The sequence below is a fragment of the Crassostrea angulata genome, chromosome 6 (assembly GCF_025612915.1).
Source record: "Crassostrea angulata isolate pt1a10 chromosome 6, ASM2561291v2, whole genome shotgun sequence".
Classification (NCBI taxonomy): Eukaryota; Metazoa; Mollusca; class Bivalvia; order Ostreida; family Ostreidae; genus Magallana; species Magallana angulata.
In genome coordinates this window covers 6998998-7019753 of record NC_069116.1, presented here as the reverse complement: position 1 = coordinate 7019753, position 20756 = coordinate 6998998, and the positions used below count along the sequence as shown (strand labels likewise).

General features: G+C 33.6%; 1 protein-coding gene and 1 long non-coding RNA gene across 6 annotated transcripts; one reads left to right on the top strand and one right to left on the bottom strand.

Moving 5' to 3' along the window:
- The first annotated feature begins 873 nt into the window (after positions 1-873).
- Positions 874-12200, top strand: LOC128189361 (uncharacterized). 5 transcript variants are annotated; one of them, XM_052860935.1, is made up of 11 exons: positions 874-939; positions 1020-1081; positions 5150-6125; positions 6398-6704; positions 6865-6975; positions 7146-7337; positions 8127-8399; positions 8596-8831; positions 9723-9835; positions 10205-10265; positions 10654-12200. In XM_052860935.1, the coding sequence occupies exons 3-11, from the start codon at positions 5205-5207 to the stop codon at positions 10753-10755; spliced, it is 2316 nt and encodes a 771-aa protein (XP_052716895.1). In that variant the 5' UTR covers positions 874-939; positions 1020-1081; positions 5150-5204; the 3' UTR covers positions 10756-12200. The 5 variants fall into 5 exon arrangements, with proteins under 5 accessions (XP_052716895.1, XP_052716897.1, XP_052716894.1 ...); XM_052860936.1 differs by having other exon boundaries at positions 922-939; positions 1020-1060; XM_052860937.1 differs by lacking the exon at positions 1020-1081 and having other exon boundaries at positions 879-939.
- Positions 12201-15336: 3136 nt separating this feature from the next.
- On the bottom strand, positions 15337-17451 carry LOC128189870 (uncharacterized). Its single transcript, XR_008244285.1, has 3 exons — positions 17297-17451; positions 15795-15908; positions 15337-15698 (listed from the first exon to the last, which is right to left on the bottom strand). It is a non-coding gene; the product is annotated as an uncharacterized LOC128189870 (long non-coding RNA).
- Between the last annotated feature and the right edge of the window lie 3305 nt (positions 17452-20756).

Here is a 20756-nt window from a genome sequence, read left to right as displayed (position 1 = left end):
TTTAAAAACTAATAGGAAAAACCTATGTAATTCATTGGGTAAAATGGTTAGCTCTAGCGTGTATAAAAAAATAATTTAAGTGCAATTTACATTGACATGTAGTTTGTTGTTAGTTGAAGAATTCTAGAAATTAACCACCTTCTGTAATTGTGCTTGTGCCAAGAAAATAAATTTGGCTCAAATTCTTTATTTAATTGTATTCATATATGATCATTGGTTTGTCGATTTATTCCCGACTGGACTAAAATAGTTTCTGTACATCAAAACTCATCTTCCCAAGTCAACGATTTCTGATCCGCTGTGCTCTACATAAACATGCTCAACAATTTATGTAGAGTACAGCGGATCAGAAACCCTTGACTTGGGAAGATGATCAAAACTTCGCTATCTAATACATATATTTTTATAAAGAAAATGACAACACGTACCATCATGCGCATATCTAGAAAGGGGGGGGGGGGGTGTCAGAGGGGTCTAGACCTCCTCCTGCAGAATTAAAATTTCTTTAAATTAAAATTATAAAATTACCAAAAATGTGTCTCATCCCCCCCCCCTCCCCTTGGAAATATTTTCTGGATTCGCGCATGCACACCGTACGTCAAAAAGTATACCGCAGAGAAAAAATTCTTATGTACAACTTATCATTTTCTTTTTTTTTTTAAGTTAAACACGTGTAATTGAGTAAACTTGTATCACTGAGAGTGTGTTTAGCAGCATCGTCGGAAGCCAATGGTTTTCTATCCGTTAGACTAACGGATAAAAAACCATTGGCTTCCGACGATGGTTTAACAGCGACGATCAATATTACAAAACCCGCAATTTTTTTTAAACGAGTGAGAATTAAGTCGGGTTCGGGAGTCATAAAAATGCAAAATGACATCAAGGTAATGTTTGTTTACATAGTCAACAACAAAAACAACCGGATTAAATCATTTACAAGTAAGGACATTGATATGAAAACCAAACAAATAGCCAATTGATACAGTAGAAGGATTTTTTTTCTACATTTTCTACTTCAGCGCACCTAGACCTAGCTACACCCTCAGTGGATGGGTCACAGGTGAATAAACGTGTTGATAAGGTAAATTATATCAAACTTTAAAATATTACAAGTAATAGCTTTCCAAAAAGCTTGCCTGACTAAACAAAATTATTCAATGGAAGCATGCATGTATCAATTAGGCTATCTTATTAGAAATTAATTTTAATTTTCGCTGCTGATCATAAATTTATAATCGGAACGTGAAAATTTAAGACGAAATGTCCGCCTTTTCTTCGATCTAGAACATGTACATATATATCACTTGAAATTCATTTATTTATTTAATTCATTTTTTTATTAGGAATGTACACATATTATATTTATAAGTGCATGTAAGCTTGAAATCTGGAGAGTAAATAGTCGAGTTTTTTTTAAATTGTACATGTATTTGTTATATGAAGATGCAAAATCAACTGAAAGGCATTTTAAAAAATTTCCAACCATATGAAATATGAAAGGGTATACAAACACGTATTGTTTTTGAATGTGTGTGGGCAGCTTCATCAAAATCATCTTGACAAGCAATTAAAAAAGGGTGAAAGAAAAAAAACCTTAACTGTAACTTCAATTAAATTAGAATTCCTTATTTGCAGTTTCATTTAGTGCATGCTCCTACAAAAGTGGAGGGGGGGGGGGGGCAAATCCATGATATTTCCATTTATCATATAGAGCTAAGAAAAGTGCCAGCTGCCAAAAGAGTGGGGAGGGGAAAGCATACCCCCTCACCCCAACCCCCGATGATATGTGCCTGTGATGTAAACACATGATGTGCTCTGGGGTATTCGCATGACCCCAACAGCTCATCAACTAATCGGTGCGCAAAACTATGAATGAGACATTATGGCGCGAAATCCTGGGTTCACGCAACGAATGAACTCATCCATTGGGATAGGGTTAGATGAATTTTTTGACATTTCTTTTGTAACAGCTACATACATGTATATTATACTTTGGATCTAATGTTTACGAAGAAATCTAACAAATTAAGAAACACACTTGATTAGTAATTGTTAAATGTAGTAATGTACATTTAGTAAGACACGCGAATAATGGTCCCTTTTCAAGGTTAATGAAATCGCCCAACTGAACGAAAATCGGGTCACACCCCGCTTCGGCGATTTAGTTCCTCCAGTAAACATTCCAGCTGTATAAATATATATTTGTTTTAATCCAAACTGATGACTCCCTTGTAATAATGATAATCCAACACCAATCATTACTTACATTGTACCGTTATAGAAAATATGTTACAACTTGTTGCGATGACCCCCTTCCGCTTTTTTGCCGTAATGCTGATCTATTTTTAAATCAGGATTACACACGTGCACTGCACGGTGAACGTCCCATTTACTTGAAAACTCTTGCTCGCTGTTGTTATTACATGCCATATAACATTTTCATCAATTGTGAATGTAAATGCTGACCTCTTAAACATGCATCGGTTAATCTTTTTTGTGAAAAATCATGATATTGCTTGTCCCATTGTCTGCACTGTTTCGGAGATTGCAACTTTTAAACCTTATATATGCCTGACGTCATGACGTCAGGCAATGATTATCAACTGATTATGTAAGAAATAGTCTAATTTAAAATGAACAGCAATTACAAAAGGAATTGTCTTATTTTTGGACTAAGTCTGAATTTTGTTTTGTTTTTAGCTCACCTGAGCCAAAGGCTCAAGTGAGCTTTTCTGATCACAATTTGTCCGTTGTCTGTCGTCGTTGTCGTTGTCGGCATTGGCGTTGGCGTTGTAAACTTTTCACATTTTCATCTTCTTCTCAAGAACCACTGGGCAGATTTCAACCAAATTTGGCACAAAGCACCACTAGGTGAAGGGGATTCAAGTTTGTACAAATGAAGGGCCACGCCCTCTTTAAAGGGGAGATAATTGAGAATTATTGAAAATTTGTTGGTATTTTTCAAAAATCTTCTTCTCAAAAACTATTTGGCCTGAAAAGCTCAAACTTGTGTGGCGGCATCCTCAGGTAGTGTAGATTCAAGTTTGTTCAAATTATGGTCCCCAGGGGTAGGGAGGGGCCACAATGGGGGGATCAAGTTTTACATAGAAATATATAGACAAAATCCTTAAAAATCTTCTTCTAAAAAACTATCAGGCCAGAAAAGCTCAAATTAAAATGGGAGCCTCCTCAGATAGTGTAGATTCAAGTTTGTTCAAATCATGGTCCCCGGGGGTAGGGTGGGGCCTCAATGGGGGGATCAAGTTTTACATAGGAATATATAGAGAAAATCTTTAAAAATCTTCTTCTAAAACATTATTAGGCCAGAGAAGCTCAAATCAAAGTGGAAGCTTCCTCAGGTAGTGTAGATTCAAGTTTGTTCAAATCATGGTCCCCAGGGGTAGGGTGGGGCCACAATGGGGGGATCAAGTTTTACATAGGAATATATAGAGAAAATCTTTAAAAATCTTCTTCTAAAAAATTATTAGGCCAGAAAAGCTCAAATAAAAGTGGAAGCTTCCTCAGGTAGTGTAGATTCAAGTTTGTTCAAATCATGGTGTCCGGGGCTAGGGTGGGGCCACAATTAGGGGATCAAGTTTTACATAGAAATATATAGACAAAATCTTTAAAAATCTTCTTCTAAAAAACTATCAGGCCAGAAAAGCTCAAATTAAAATGGATGCATCCTCAGGTAGTATAGATTCAAGTTTGTTCAAATTATGGTCCCCGGGGGTAGGGTGGGGCCACAAGAGGGGGGTCATGTTTTACATAGGAATATACAGAATTTTTTTTAAAAAATCTTCTTCTCAAAAACTATAAGGTCAGAAAAGCTTAAATTTGAGTGGAAGCATCCTCAGATAGTGTAGATTCAAGTTTGTTCAAATCATGGTCTCCAAGGGTAGGGTGGGGCCACAATTAGGGGATCAAGTTTTACATAGAAATATATAGACAAAATCTTTAAAAATCTTCTTCTAAAAAACTATCATGCCAGAAAAGCTCAAATTAAAATGGAAGCATCCTCAGGTAGTGTAGATTCAAGTTTGTTCAAATTATGGTCCCCGGGGGTAGGGTGGGGCCACAAGAGGGGGGTCATGTTTTACATAGGAATATATCGAAATTTTTTTTAAAAATCTTCTTCTCAAAAACTATAAGCCAGAAAAGCTTAAATTTGAGTGGAAGCATCCTCAGATAGTGTAGATTCAAGTTTGTTCAAATCATGGTCCCCAGGGGTAGGGTGGGGCCACAATTAGGGGATAAATTTTTATATAGGAATATATAGAGAAAATCTTTAAAAAAATTTCTTTTCAAAACTTTATGGCCAAGAAAGCTCAAATTGTAACCATCCTCAGATAATGTAGATTCAAGTTTGTTCAAATCATGGTCCCTGGGGGTAGGGCGGGGCCACAATGGGGGATAAATTTTTATATAGAGAGAAAATCTTTAAAAATCTTCTTCTCAAAACTATAAGGCCAGGAAAGCCCAAATTTAAGTGGAAGCATCCCAAGATCGTAAAGATTCAAGTTTGTTTAAATAATAGTCATGGGGTATGGTGAGGCCACAATGGGGGATGAATTTTTACATAGGAATATATAGAGAAAATCTTTAATATCTTCTTTTTAAAGACTATTTGGCCAGAAAAGCCTAAACTTGTGTAGAGGCATCCTCGGATAGTGTAAATTCAAGTTTGCAAAATCACAGTCCCTAGTGATAGGGCTGGGCCGTGACGGCAGTTTGAATTTTTACATAGGAATATATAGAAAAAATCTTTAAAAATATTCTGGGAAAGTTTTCGGTCCAAAACTCAGTACTTAGTGTGAAAGCACAGGTTATGCAGATTTAAGTTTGATGAAACCATGATTCCCTAGAGAAAAGGGGGGCCACGAAATGGAGGGGGGGGGGGGGGTAAATTGGAATAGAGAAAAATCTTCTTACAGGTACAACAACAAAAGGGGCTTGGTATTTACCCAAAAAAAGAGGTGGATAAAAATTGACAGATTTTCTATTTTTTTTTAGCAAGATCTACTGTACTTAGTTGTCAAGATATTTTGATACTGTAATGCTAATTTGATCAGAATTAAGGCAATTGTTGCTCAGGTGAGTGATGTGGCCCCTGGGCCTCTTGTTATTTTTATTTTTTTGTTTTTTTTAGGCTGATTTAGATATTTTGAGTGGTGCATGGATCCTGATGGGAGTGGTTTGATGTAATGGGATCAGGAGCTTCCAAGGGTAACCAGCCTACCAAAATCCAACCTGTGGAACACCCCATTTTAAATCATAAAGCACCAGAAGTGCAAATTTCAATTAAAACCACAGAGCCTTTAATAAAGAATGATTTAACGGAAAATAAAGTAAACAGCTCGGTGGACAAGGCAGAAAAAACATTGGAAGTGAATAACAAGACAGATGTGAATTCAACACGAGATTTAGATAAGAAAGTTGAAGAAAGCATATTAACCACATCAAATATGTCTGCAGATAGTAAAGCTGTGGATAACTCACCTGGTCATGATAAAGATCAGGCACCATCAAAGAAGGCCGAGAAACCAACTGAGATGTCATCTAAAAAGTCTACTGCAGATCAGAATGAAGAACAAGAGAATAAGAGTGATGCTGAGGAGACAGAGGAAGTGTCAGAGACAAAAAAGGTCCCATTGACAGCAGAGCAAATTGAAGAAAAGAAAACCCAAACATTTAAAGCTCTGAAGAAAGATCTTGACATTCTTTCAGACATCGATGGGCACTTAAATGAAAAAGGAACTTTTGACAAAGATTTCAAGAACGCTACATTTAATCTTCAAAGTCGTCATTTTGCTTTAAAGAAAGCAAGCTTGGATATTGATAACCAATTCAAAGTAGAGCTTGGAGATGTGTTTGTTGAGCTTGGAGGAGTGAAGATCGTCTGTGATGTGGTGGTGTACTGTCAAAAGAAAGGATATTATAATGAAGAGAACAAATTAATTCAGGGAGTGTCAATGCCACTGATCAATTGTTTGATAATACTGTTGAACTTTACTGATGCTAATGCCAGGCACTGTCACTTATTGGTGGAACATGCAGAATTCCTGCCCCAGATCCTGGAGGCTTTACAGAGGCTGTTATTAAGTCATCTCGAGGACAGCATGCGGGTATGTGATCCTACTTCATGTAAATCTTCAAGCATGTTATCCCTTCCTGTACATAATACTTTGGTTCATGAGAGCAAATATCCACATAGTAAACAAAATAAATGCTCACAACAATTTGTATTGGTAGAACCAGTGTCCATGAATTAGAAATGTACAGCATGTTTTAGGAAATCTGTGTAAAATAATTAATACCTGAAAATCAATAATTCTACATCTATAAGAATTCTTTATATTATGAGTATCAGATATAGTTTTTTTTTTTTTTTATGTAGGTAAAAGATGAAAAAGCGTTGGGATACTACCACTCAATAATTCACAATATTGCTCAGAGTGAACTCTGCATCCATGAGCTGAGGGAGATGGGCATTGTTGAGGTACTTTTACCCTATCTCAAATCAAGCAAAGACAAGATCCTACTAACGACCCTGGCCAGTCTAGCAGACATTGTGGATGACTCGGAAGCCGCGCATCTAGAGACCGGAGGAGACTTATTCAAGTTTCTCCTGAAAACTTTGAAATCCGCAATGAATGACCGCCATCGAAGATGCAAAGGCTGGTCTGCAAGGGAATTAGCTAGAAGTAATTATGTTAGGTTATCTACAACTTATTCTTGTAATTATTTGAGTTTCAAGATATATTGGTATTTAAAGAGTATAGAACAATAGACAACTTATACATTTTTTTTAATGCCTAGTAGAATATGTTAAGTATCTATATAAATCATATATTTTCCTTCTAGCCGTAAGAAGAATTGCGAAGAACGATGTTAATAAGAAGTCTCTGGTAGCACAAGGTTCTTTGCCAGTTCTTGTGTCTTTAACAGAATCTAGGTATGAAGATGAACAGATAGGTAAGGGTGAAAAGGATCTCAATTCAAAATTAAGATCCATGAATTTATTCTATGTTATGAATTTTTTACGTTGATGCATTTCTTAACACTATTCCTAATGTCATTGAATTCAAAATAAAAAAAATTTATCTTTTCAATTGTGTGTGAAATTGAATTAATTTATTTGATAGAGGCTTTTGGAGCACTGTGGATGTTGTCATTTGACAAAGAGAACCAGGATATAATGCTTCAAAATGAAGCGGTCATGGAAGCTCTTGTAAACTCGAGAAAATCTCAGAACAAAAAAATTGAGAAATCATGTTCAGGAGCCCTTTGGAATATGAGGGAAAAGCTCAGTGCCATAGAAAAGTATAAGGACTTGGGTAAGTTAAGTAAAGTATTGTTATTGTTTTATGACTTGTGGGTTGGAGAAAATCAACCTTTCTCAACAATTGTTATTTGTTTGATAATATTGTCATTGACTTGCTTGGGATGTTTAGGTTCCATTCCTCTAACCATTTAGCAGTAGTAGCCTTTCAGCTATTGCTTTGATGAAACAACTTACGGAATAATGGATAACTTTTCTTTTATTTTTTATTTATGAAAATGAAGTTTACAAATACTCCAAGCGCAATAATCAGCATACAGAAGTATTGTAGAATTCCTTATGTATATAATATTTTTAAATACTTTTATTGATAATTGCATTAAAAGAAGACTTTTTTTTTAATGAGTTGTCTTTAAAGCAACCTATTATCATATATATACATGTACAAAATAAATCATACAGGATATGTTATGAAATAATGGAAACCACCTTTTTGAATTGTTGACAGAGCCAATTAAATCGAATAGGTGATATCACATACTCATTCAGACAGACAATGTGACCTTTTGAAATGGAACCCAATCCATACCATTTAAAAACATTTACAAAAAGTCTGAATGAGGTATTGCTATATTATTTTCTAGCAGAGATGTAGTTTTTAAGCCATCATTAATTCAGCATTGGAATAGCTAGTTGATACATGCATCAATATTGACATTTAATTAACAAAATGACCCTTTGTATGTGCAATGAGCTGAATTTAACACATTTTTTAACACTAGTTGAAGAGGATGATAAGCTTTGAATTTTATGGACAATGTTGTATTAGAGCTTAATTATACAGGTAAAGAATTCAATAGAAGTGAAACGGATGTGACACAATCTAATTCTGCTGGAAGCAGTAGAGGTCACGTGATGCTCAGCTACCAATGGGCCAATCAAAATACAATCAAGAAGATTCGGGACAATCTTCAAGCCAACGGGATCAAGTGCTGGATGGATATAGATGACATGCAGGGCTCCACACTGAACGCCATGGCACGGGCAGTGGAGGGGGCTGAAATTGTTCTGATCTGTTACTCCAAGAAGTATCAGGACAGCCCTAACTGTAGAGCTGGTTTGTACATTGTGTGATGAAGAAAAATCACTTATTTGTTATGATGCAAATCACAAATATCTTTTACATTGCCGATAAAAAAAACTGTAAGAGAACAAAGAATTTGTTGAAGTCTAATTTTTTTCCACAAACCATAGAAAGTTTTGCCAACATCTGAAGCTTCATCAAAATTTAGGATGGTAATTTTTTTTTCCAGAGGCAGAATATGCCTTTCAGCTGAGAAAACCAATAATTCCTCTGAAGATGGAGAGGAACTATCAGGCCAGAGAGTGGCTCGGATTCATCATTGGCTCCAAGCTGTTTTTCGAGTTTACAGATAAATATCCATTTGACAGCAAAATGAGTGCCTTGATTAAAGAAGTGCTCAGTCGACAGAAGAAGTCCATCCCAGAAAACCCAGTCATTTCCAGTACACTTCCTGCCCCTACACAGGTCAGTATATTCTACTGATTATTTACTTTCTGTCCACATTCCCACTTGTTTGATATTTAAGACAACTTTTATTCACCAAAACTTTATTTCTGGATTAACCAGTGATTTCAATACATGTATACATTGTATATATATATACATATATATGTTTGGAATGACTTAATTTTTGTGACCTCACTTTTGTTGATTATTTAAAAATATTGATTGTCAAAGTGGTCAGGGCGATAAATATCTGTGACAAGGTGGTTCTTTTGAAAATCAGAAAATTTCTTAGAAGTGTCAGCTCCTTTGAAAAAAAAAACGTTTCATTTAGGAAACACCAATAGAATTTCTTGTTCGTCGGAACCCTCACTGGTATTTTAATAAAACTGTACAAATAATATTATGATTAATTTCCCGCATCCAGGAAATAATGCGCTGCTTTCTGTTCTATTTCCGCTCTATATTTTTTCATATTTTCAATAGTTTTTAATTTATAAATCAGAAACAAGTAGAAAAAATATAACTGTCTGCACAAATTTATTTATGTACCGCCTAAAAATTTTGCCTAGTATGATAGAAATAATTTTATTATATAATCGCTCGCCTGCTCATACCTATTTTCATTGAGTGTCCAACGAACTAGAAATTATATTGGTATGGCCTTACAATTATATAAACAGTCAAGCATTTTTACCTAATCTTTATCCTTATATATAAAAAACTTTGAAAATACCTGAAGATTTAAGATATATTGTGGTTGATATGTGAAACCACTTCATCAAATGAATGTTTTTTTGAGACATTAAACTTTACCTTATCATTAGATTAAAATCCATCACATTTTGAAAAAAATGTCACATTCTAAAAATATCTTTGTTTAACATTAATGTACCTTCTTTCATGATTTAGAAAGTAGAGACATCAAGTTCAAAACCCAATACCAAAATTCAGGCATCAGAAGTGGTGAAAAACTGGAAAGAAACTGATGTTCTGAGATGGATGAATCATCACAAATTGGCGAGGTAAACAGAAAGCTCATTACAGTTGAATCATTATCCCCTCAAATATAATGAATAACAACAGTAAACAGCAAACTGATACAGTTATATATTAATCTCACCTATGGTACGGTTCCCTCCTGCAAGGTTTTACAGTTTTATGATTTCATATCCCAAATAATTGCTATTATGTGCAACTTTAATGACAACTCTGCAGTAATAGAAACAGCTGTGCTTGTTTTTGAGATTTTCCATGTTATCTATATTCATGAATAATAATTTTTGTGGATTTAATTGGTTTAAGAATCACCAAAAGTTTAGGAAATCATGCAATTACATGTACATGTATACTCATAATTTTGTTTATTTAAAATCTCTCAATTTTTGTTGTAGTTCCAAGTTTTCTTCACTGACAGGAATTGAGATTGCATTTCTACAGGTTCTGAGACAAGAGGTAAAATTAATGTAAAATTTCTGTGTTGGATTATGTAATTGTTTAATGCAACTATGGTTCTGTGAATTTGAATTGAAACATATCAATCAGACTCCTGAAGGACACTGGTCAACAGATCAGATTTACTTAAAACTAAGATGATATTTTAAGCCTTTCACTATTTTTTTGTAAAGAAAATGAAATTCAAATATTTTTGGTTTGTATTTTGAAAATTTTCAAAAGCCCTTGTTTCAGGAGATTTATATCGTTAAAATGGCCATAACTCTCCTGCCCTCTTAATTACTTTAATTTAAATAAATCTGATTTTAAACTTCCAAATATAAGTTATCTTTATATTTGTCATTGCAATCTTGGTTTGTTAAAAAAATTATATCATTTCACTTTTCAGTCTCCAGATTTTTTCTACAAAACATTGAATGATATGTTGAAGATAAAAGATCTTCCAACTCTGGCCAAGTTTACATTTGCTTTAGAGGATACCCTGGTGTAAATACTGAAATTCAACATAATGGCAAATACAATGAGGATGAGAATCAAATGACTTTTGTCAATCTCAAACTATTGGGATCTTTTAAATGTTTTATAATGACAGGGCACTGATCGTGTAATTTTTGATCTTCTTGAAAAGAAAAACCAAGTAAAGTGGTCGAGTATAAAATATTTTCTTGCTGCGGCACCCTAATCCTTCTTTACTGCTAATGAATATTTTATTTTTAAAATCAGATCATGTCAGATGGACATCTTTTCTCCAGAGAGGAGTTCATCATATCTTGTGAAAAATTCTTGGTATTGAACGGCTCCTTTGCTAAAAATTAACCCTCCATTAATTCCTATCGAGGAATGTATTGCTAATGAACTTGCATGATAGAAGCTAGAATAATTTAATGTTTTTTGACAATTGAATATCTTTTATTATTTTGTATTCGTACAAGAAATTATTTTTATTTTCGTTGAATATTTGTAACTTTGAAACAAGACCAATTTTTCTGATGTAAATAGGAGAAAGTTTATAACTTTCTAAGATGATTGGTTTGTGTGAATTTTTAGATACTGTAATAGCCAAAACATTGGACCATGCAGCTTTAAAATACACAGACCTTTTATTGGTTTGATTCATTAGAACAGTTTTGTATGGTGCCAAACTTTTATATATCTTTGCTGTTTATAACTAATCCAAAATTAATAATTCATTAATTGTTCATTAAATAATAAATTAATACAAGGTTAACTTTTTAGGGGTAATTTTTACATCACCACTGACCAGAAACTACAAACGTCCTAATATATGGGGTTAACTTTTATCTATCAAAAGTGTCAAATTTGACATATGTGAAAGCAACTCCCATTTAATACCAAAGAGAAATATCTTATCTTCATAATCTACTGTAGTCTTTTTTTGTTATCATATGTAAATCTTTCTTATAATATATGAAGCTGTGTCCAGGGTATACATTTATTTATATTTATACTTTTTATACTTTTTCTTTTGGTATATATTTTATATATTATTTATAATTTATAATATAGATAGATAGAATATATTTGACGTCATCTATATAACTGCCGTTAGGTTAGCAGACAAATTGAAAAACGCTACACATTAAAATCATTTGTCTGCTTTCCTGAGGAAGTAAAAAGTTATTTATCAATACCAATATTTATATTCGTTGATGGCCATAGATTATTTTGAAATATCATTAATTTATTAATCAAGGTGTGATGTCCCTCAGATAAGAGAGATAACTTCTGTAGAAAATATTTATACTTTTTTTTCTGATAACTCACAATTATGAAGGCATGCAGCAACAAGAGAGGCGGTACTTGGCCCAATTATTTTGCTGAAAAAAGGCGACATTTATTCAAATTAAAATATTATAAAGATGAAATCTCAACGGAACGAATTTAACTCCAACTTTTTTCCCGGGGGGGGGGGGGGGGGGGGGACACAAAAAGTTTGAAAAGTGTAAAATTTTTTTACAAGAAACTAATCATATTGACTAAATTTTTATGAGGTAATATCTTTACCCCACCCCCTTCTCGCACCCCCCCACCCCCAATGCATTGTTGTTTCTCAAATATAACTGAATTATATGTACTAGAACAGTACATGAACAATACGTGTTTGATGTTTTGGGCCAGAAATTTTTAGCTCACCTGAGCTGAAAGCTCAAGTGAGCTATTCTGATCACATTTTGTCCGTCGTCCGTCTGTCCGTCTGTCCGTCTGTAAACTTTTTACATTTTGAACTTCTTCTCTAAAACTGCTTATCCAATTTCAACCAAATTTGGCACAAAGCATCCTTATGGGAGGGCGAATATAAATTGCAAAAATTAAAGTCCGATCTGTATTCAAAGCGGAGAAAACCTTGAAACTGTAGAAAAAGGGGGGTGCATTTTTAAAAATCTTCTTCTCAAGAACTACCGAGGCAAATTCAACGTAGTTTAGCATAAATTATCCTTATGGGAAGGAAAATATAAATTGCAAAAATTAAGGGGTAATTTTGTTTCAAATCGAAGTTATTACGAAAATAATAATAAAGGAAAGGCGTGTTTCAATCGGGCTCGGCATCCGGTAAAATGGGTAGGCAAAACTTGGCCTGGACAAAACAAAAGATTGGCAGTTATTAATCTGCCAATCTCATTAAAATTTTAGGATATTTGATGGACTAGTATATTTGTATTCGCTTTAGATATTGCTGCAAAATAATGCGTATTTGGAATTGACGATTGCCGATCTGCCCCGGCATTTATTTTGCCACGGCCCGGGTTTGCATACCCATTTTATCAAGACTTGTATTCCATACTTCTAAAACGAGGTTCTTTGTTTAAAGCAGCCATGACATTAAACGAAAAAGGGTCGATCTGACTATGATGAATTTGCTTGTTGTGCAACAGCTCGCGTATGAAGGGAAGTTTTGAAACATGAAGAATATATTGGTGCCGATTTTGTGAAGTAAATTGAGGCTAAATATTTCAATGCGTTGACAGTTTTCACACATGACGTTGGTGTTAGCTTGTTCTGATTTTCGTTTCGTTTTCATTATTTATGCTTTGTAACCTGGAAACTATCGTCTGTATTTCGTGATTTTTAATTATCAAATCAATCAGAGACTTCGGTAAATCAAACAGTTACGTTAACTGTTTACCTGCGCAAATTAAGCAAAATCTGATGTAGGGGTACTGAAATACAATTCATTCTATCGGTAATTCGACATTATCTTTTGCGTAATGGTAGATTAATGCAATAGGTTTTGTTGAGATGCTCGGCATTTTCTCTAGTTTATTCAGTTTAAATAGAGTTTGATATCGCTTACGGAAATATGTAGGTATATCCATGTATATATATATGATTCATTTCGAAAAAATAAATTGTGTTCTTTATTTGTTATACATGTAGTGCATGTTGTTTACAATGTCTATTTACTAACCATATTTGAGTGTTAAGCTTCGAATTATAAGCAAGATACAGAGATTTGCTCACAATTCTATGTTTGTACACAGATCTTAAAAGCTAAAGATTAAAAAAGTGTAAAAAAAATTGTCAATATTTTTTACGAAAATTTTCAAAATCTGTTCTTCCAGAAACCCACTTATTGAATTGTAAACTTAACCTTTTTAGCTCACCTGAGGATGGGGCCACAATGGGGGATCGAAGTTTAACATAGGAATATATGCAGTAAATCTTTAAAAATCTTCTTCTCAGAAATTAATCGGCATATGCAATCTGTGTTAATAATTTTTTTTTTCTTTGAGATGTTTTCCATCGCGTACCAGCAAAAATTTCTCCGAATTTCCTCTAATTCAATATTAATTTACCTTTGTCATAGAATATCTTTACCAAATAAACAAAACATGGTTATTAATGTCAGTTTTTGTTTATAACATTGTTATAATTCCTGAATATACGTAATCCTTAAGTATGATCTCATAATTAAGTTGATTCCAACGTTACATGTACACGTATTTTATCAGTACGTTAGTTCTTTTAATCACGTGATCTGGATCTTGTGTTTACTCATTTTTCGTGTTGTTTTATTATCATGCTGTTCAAACATTTTTCATGCGCACTTAAACAAAAAATTGTATCTTACCATATTTTTCATCTTATCCTTTAAAATTTTGCTCATTGTTCATTTATAGTATATTTTGAATTGGTAGGCGCGCTGGTCGCGCACTGCTTATAAGTAGGTTCTGCAGGCCTAGAGTTCAAACACTAACTTGGGTAGAACTGAACTCAATCATTTATTAATAAATAGTGTTTGAATTGAAACAGTATCAGAATTAGTTTTCATAAACGCTCTCGATTTTCGTTGCTGTTACTAGGAATAAGCGGGACATTTAGACCAATCTGTAGGGCATACCATGTCCACCACGATCAAATGTGTAGAGCTATTCATTGCTGGGCGGATCAATGATTTATCGTGGCTTAACCCGAATCCATACAGAATATTGTAGATACCATTGAAGCTTCGCAAAACCTTAAAGAGCATGGTGCAGGTGGGTGCTTTAGATCTAAGTAAAATTTCTTGGCAAAACTTTAGCAAAAGAGATGGAGGAAGGATCGATACTATGTCATAACCACCCATGTAGTTGGCATGCGCAGGAACGGGAAGGGGGATATACCGAATTGTCCTCCGCTCTACCACTTCATTATTCATATCGACAAATTGTAAGGTAGTATTTATAGGTATGTTGTAATGTCTCGCCCAGACGGCATGGAGAGGAGAAATAAGCGTGTCCGCTCTATTGCTACTGACCTTTGCTGTTCCAAGGTGAAATGCAAGTTAAATCAATGTCATGGGCCCAGCAGTTTGGGTTTCTGATGTAAATACCGTGTATGTGATCTTGTTTGGAGAATATTTTGATGGCCTCCGAAACCTCTGTTTCACTCGACTGAGTTCTAAGGAGTCGACCGTCTATTCCACGAGCAATTGCTTCGAACACTTTGGTCTCTGTCTTGCTGATAGTTCGTTGAGATGTGGATGTACTGTGGGGGTGATACTATCACCGGGGAAAATAAGGTGTTTCTATATATCCGACGACAATAGACTAAAATGCTTTAAATGGTAAAAAAGCACTTTATTTGAATTCCCCTCTCCCGACAATGATGTATAGCACAATATAAATAAGAATTGAAAACAGTAGAAATTAGCACTTAAGCACGAGTGATATATGTCACAGAGTAAAACTTCAATATGAGGGAGTCAATAAAATCAAAGTGTTAAAGTAAATGAAATTATTAAGCAATTATAACTGAAGTGAATTATTGCCTTGTACAAAGGGAAAGGTACATTTATGAATAGATAACAGTAACTCAGATATCACCCCATGATAATACTATGACACACGCCGTTTGAACCAATCCCTACCGCTGATAGAGAGTCATTGTGAACATAAAATGCATCACAAATAGCCCTCTGGTAATCACAAGCACCTAACCAAAAGAAAAAGTTGTAAAGGTTAAAATGGACATGTGGCAACGACATCCAACAATCATTGAAGATGTTGTCATTGCTGAGGGAGAACCTACCGTTATGAACCTTTCCGTCGTTGGTACAAATGGTTATGTGAGAATACTGCGGACAGTCTCCTTGTTGTACATCTAGTAGACATTCAGCCAGAGTTCGACCATCAACCGAACAAGCTTTCACACAATACAAAAGATAATCATTTTTTGATTAAAAAATAACTATAAATGTAATTGCAATCATGACTTTTATTTATTCCTATTTGTATAAACAAAAGATGTTAGAAATTGAAACATCCGAGAAAAAACAAGATGATTTGAGTACTGCTTATCGGGTTATTGTATTCTTCAGGGGTTATAAATATAATAGCGAGCGCAGCTCGCCGGCGCGCAGCGCTGGCGAGCGAAGCGAGCTCTAAGAACCAGTGTGCGCGGGAAAAAGAACGAGCTAAACCTACAGTTTATCAAACAAACTTTTTTGTCTACGTCCCATAATGCTCTCTAATGTTTTCACCCGTGGTGCTATGCCAAAAATGACCGACTTTTAACTCGTAATTTACGGTGACTTAAAGTTTGAAGACACGTTTTGAGTACCGCATATGCTTTCGCGAGACTGAAAAGATTTGTTACATGCTTCCATACCTCCGTATTGAGTCGAGAAACGTAAACAAAGACGAACAAAGTCATGGATGACGTCACAGTGCACTCGCGCTATATTTCCCGCGATAAATTTAGAGGTGGATCAAACATCTGTAATGAGTGTACTGGCTATTTCAGTATAGACTGCGATACCTGCCTCATTGACATATGATTTGTTTTTAAAAAAATTTAATATAGAGATGTTATGTATATATACTAGCAAGAGCCATACTTTACTGTTATATCGATCTATTTTTAAGCTAATTGTGCATGCATGTACAGTAGGCAGGTAAGTATATGAGTAGGGAGGAAATAGGACATTTTGAACTAAATAAAAAGGCATAAAATGAAAAAATAAAATAAACAGTAAAAAAAATTATGTAGATATTGCATATAGTCAGACCATCAAATTTAAAAGTGGGAAATTACACACCAACAAACAGGAACCGGTCTCTCTCTCTCTCTCTCTCTCTCTCTCTCTCTCTCTCTCTCTCTCTCTCTCTCTCTCTCTCTCTCTCTGGGTAGGGGGTTGTACTGTATGTATCATAACCATTAAAATTAGTACCTTTGGCATACTTATTGTAGAGCAATACTATCTCAAACATTCTTTGACGTTCATTGATACCTAAATAAAACTATAAGTCGACAATGATGCAAGGTGTGTGTAATTCTTGCTGCGCTCGCCAGAACGGTAGCACCGTAAAACATATTAATGACCTGGGATAGTTTTTGAACTTTTTTTTAATGTACTCGAAGCGCAACAAATTTACTGAATTTATTTGAAGAACTACAAATTTAATTGTTCTCTGTATGAAATGCAGAGTTTCAGAAGGAGAAAAACCATATATATTCACATTTTCTGCTTTGGACATCTATAAAAAGGACAAAAGAAAGAAGGCAGCTTTGAAATTTTCTCATATCTTTACCTTGAGTAATGAATAAAATCCATGCAACTAATATAAATAGATTTTGAACCCCCATTATGATTTTACACGCCAAGTGTCGCGCAAATATTCTCCAATTCAGTGTTTAGACGAATAGTATTTACGATTCTTATCTCCAATATCATGGTATATCCTCGTTACGACAGATAAAGGGTTTGTCACAAAAATTATTTCTACAAAGTTTTTAAGTACACGGAACATTACTTAATGGATATAAACTCGATTTATTCGAACTTAACAGAAACAAAATCGACACCTGCAAAGATCATTGTTCCAAAAGCTGTATTTGCGCTTGCATGAGTTACCAATTTCGCGAAATTAACCTTTTGCTGGAAGTATCGTTTAGCGAAATCATTTAATAAGAATTCGGAAATACCGTATATTTATGTATATTTATGTTAATCTTAATTTCAGCCCAAGCAGGTTAAGTAACCAAGTTGTGTAGAAATATCCTACCTCTGCTTTGCCATATCAGCTGATAACATGCAGGTACGTGTATATACACATGTATATGAATAAACAAAGATCGACAGCTTACAGTTGGTAAAGGAGAGGACAAAGTCCTTGTTGCCATTTGCCCGTAAAATTCATCGCAATTAACAGTAACAATAAAATTCCAAGACTCTAAAATATTTTGATATATATACTTTAAAGCAACGTATAATGTTGTTTCAAGGCCATGTTGTAATTATCGGTTAAATGTACAACCGCCAATACAGAAATTAAATATCTTATTCATAAATATTAATTTTTGTGGATTTAATTGGTTTAGAAATAACCCAGTTTAGGAAATCAGGCAATTACATGTATACCTATAATTTTGTAAATTTCAATTTTTGTTGTAGTTCCAAGTTTTCTTCACTGACAGGTATTGAGATTGCATTTCTACAGGTTCTGAGACAAGAGGTAAAATTAATGTAAAATTTCTGTGTTGGATTATGTAATTTGTAATGCAACTATGGTTCTGTTAATTTGAATTGAAACATATAAATCAGACTCCTGAAGGACACTAGATTGTCAACAAATTTGATTTACTTAAAACTAAATATGATATTTTTATTTATTCACTATTTTTTTGTAAAGAAAGTGAAATTCAAATAAGGTTTGTATTTTGAAAATTTTCAAAAGCCCTTGTTTCAGGAGATTTATATCGTTTTAATGGCAATAACTCTCCTGCCCTCTTAGTTACTTTAATTAAAATAAATCTGAATTTAAACTACAATATAAAAGTATTAATTATATTTGTCATTGCAATCCTTTTTTTTTAAAAATATATCATTTCACTTTTCAGTCTCCAGATTTCTTCTTCAAAACATTGAGTTATATGTTGAAGATAAAAAATCTTCCAACTCTGGCCAAGTGTACATTTGCTTTAGAGGATATACTGGTGTAAATACCGGAATTTTATTGTTTATTCAGACAGGATCTACAACATAATAGCAAATACAATGAGGATGTGAATCAAATGCTTGATGTGAATCTCAAACTATTGGAATCTTTTTAAATGTTTTAAGATGAGAGGGCACTGATCCTTTACTGCTAATGAATATTTAATATTAATTTCAGATTATGTTCGAGGGATAGTTTTTTTCCAGAGACGAGTCCATAATATCTTGTGAAAAATTCTTGGTATTGAACGGCTTCTTTGCTAAAAATTAACCCTCCGTTAATTCCTATTGAGGATGGTATTGCTAATGAACTTGCATGATAGAAGCTAGAATAATTTTATTTTTTTGACAATTGAATATCTTTTATTATTTTGTATGCGTATAAGAAATTACTTTTATTTTTGTTGAATATTTGTAACACTGAAACCAAACCAATTCTTCTGATGTAAATAGGCGAAAGCTTATAACTTTCTGAGATGATTGGTTTATGTGGGAAATCATTTGATACTGTAATAGCCAAAACATCGGACCATGCGGCTTTAAAGTATACAGACATTTTATTGGTTTGAATCATTGGAACAGGGTTTTGTATGGTGCAAAACACTGATATATCTTTGCTGTTTATAACTAATACAAAATAATTTATTAATTGATCATTAATTAATAAATCAATACAAGGTTAACTCTTTGGAGGGTAATTTTACATCACCACTGACCAGAAACTACAAACGTCACAACAAATGCGGTTTAGTTTATCTATCACAAGTGTCAAATTTGACACATGCGAAAGCAACTTCCATCTTATACCAAAAAGAAATAGCTTATTTTCATAATCTACAGTAGTCTTTTTTAGTTATCCTTTGTAAATCTCTGTTATAATTTATAAAGCTGAGACCAGCGTGTACATTTATTAATGTTTATACTTTTTGTACTATTATTTTTTGTATATATTATATATATTATTTATAATTCATTATATAGATAGATAGAATATATTTGACGTCATCTATATAACTGCCGGTAGGTAAGCAGACAAATTGAAAACGTTACAAATTAAAATCATTTGTCTGCTTTCCTGAGGAAGTCAAAAGTTATTTATCAAAACCAATATTTATACTCGTTGATGATCATAGATTATTTTGAAATATCATTAATTTATTCATGAAGTTGTTACAATAAGCATTACTGAAGAAGGTTATTTATATTCTTATGATAATTTTTTGCATTCTTGAAATAGAATACCAGATTAGAGATTACGATTACTCGAGATGCGAAGAAATTCCACTTATATGAACGAAAAACTACTTATTGTATATTGTAGTCTTACTTTTGTGGTGCTATTTTTCACTAAAGAACTAGGTCAATGATCAACTTTTACCTCTTAATGTTTATTGAAAAAATGTCAAAATTGTCCACATATTTACCAATGTTTTCTTTATATTAAACTTATTTGAAATAGAAATAATTTGGTGAATGGAAAATGATTAAATACGAATAGCTTTACTAATTTCATATTTCAATGAATCTGTTAAGCTCTTACTTTGATTTTATGCAAGTGCGAATTTCCTCTTTCAATTTTCAAAATTGTACCATTTTTTTGATCGAGTAATTGCAAAACACTGAATAATAGGAGCTCCAAACTATTTTTTGCCTAAAACTATTTTAATCGCCTGTATGCTGTTGACATTAACATTATGTAAGGTCAATGATCAAAGTTTTCTTTAAGATTTTTTCCATAGCGTGACAGCAAAAACTTGTCCGAATTTCCTCTATTTCAATATTAATATACCTTTGTTGTAGAATATCTTCATCAAATGAACAAAACATGGTTATCAATATCAGATTTTGTTGATAACATTGTTATAAATAGTTTTTAAAACAGTTTTTGAATTCTGGCATAGGACTTCGTAAAACTATTTTTGGAAATCTCAAACCTGTATATACGTAATCCCTAAGTATGATCTGATGGTTGAGTTGATTCCAACGTTACATGTACACGTATTTTATTAGTACGTTAGTTCACATAATCACGTGTTCTAGATCTTGTGTTTACT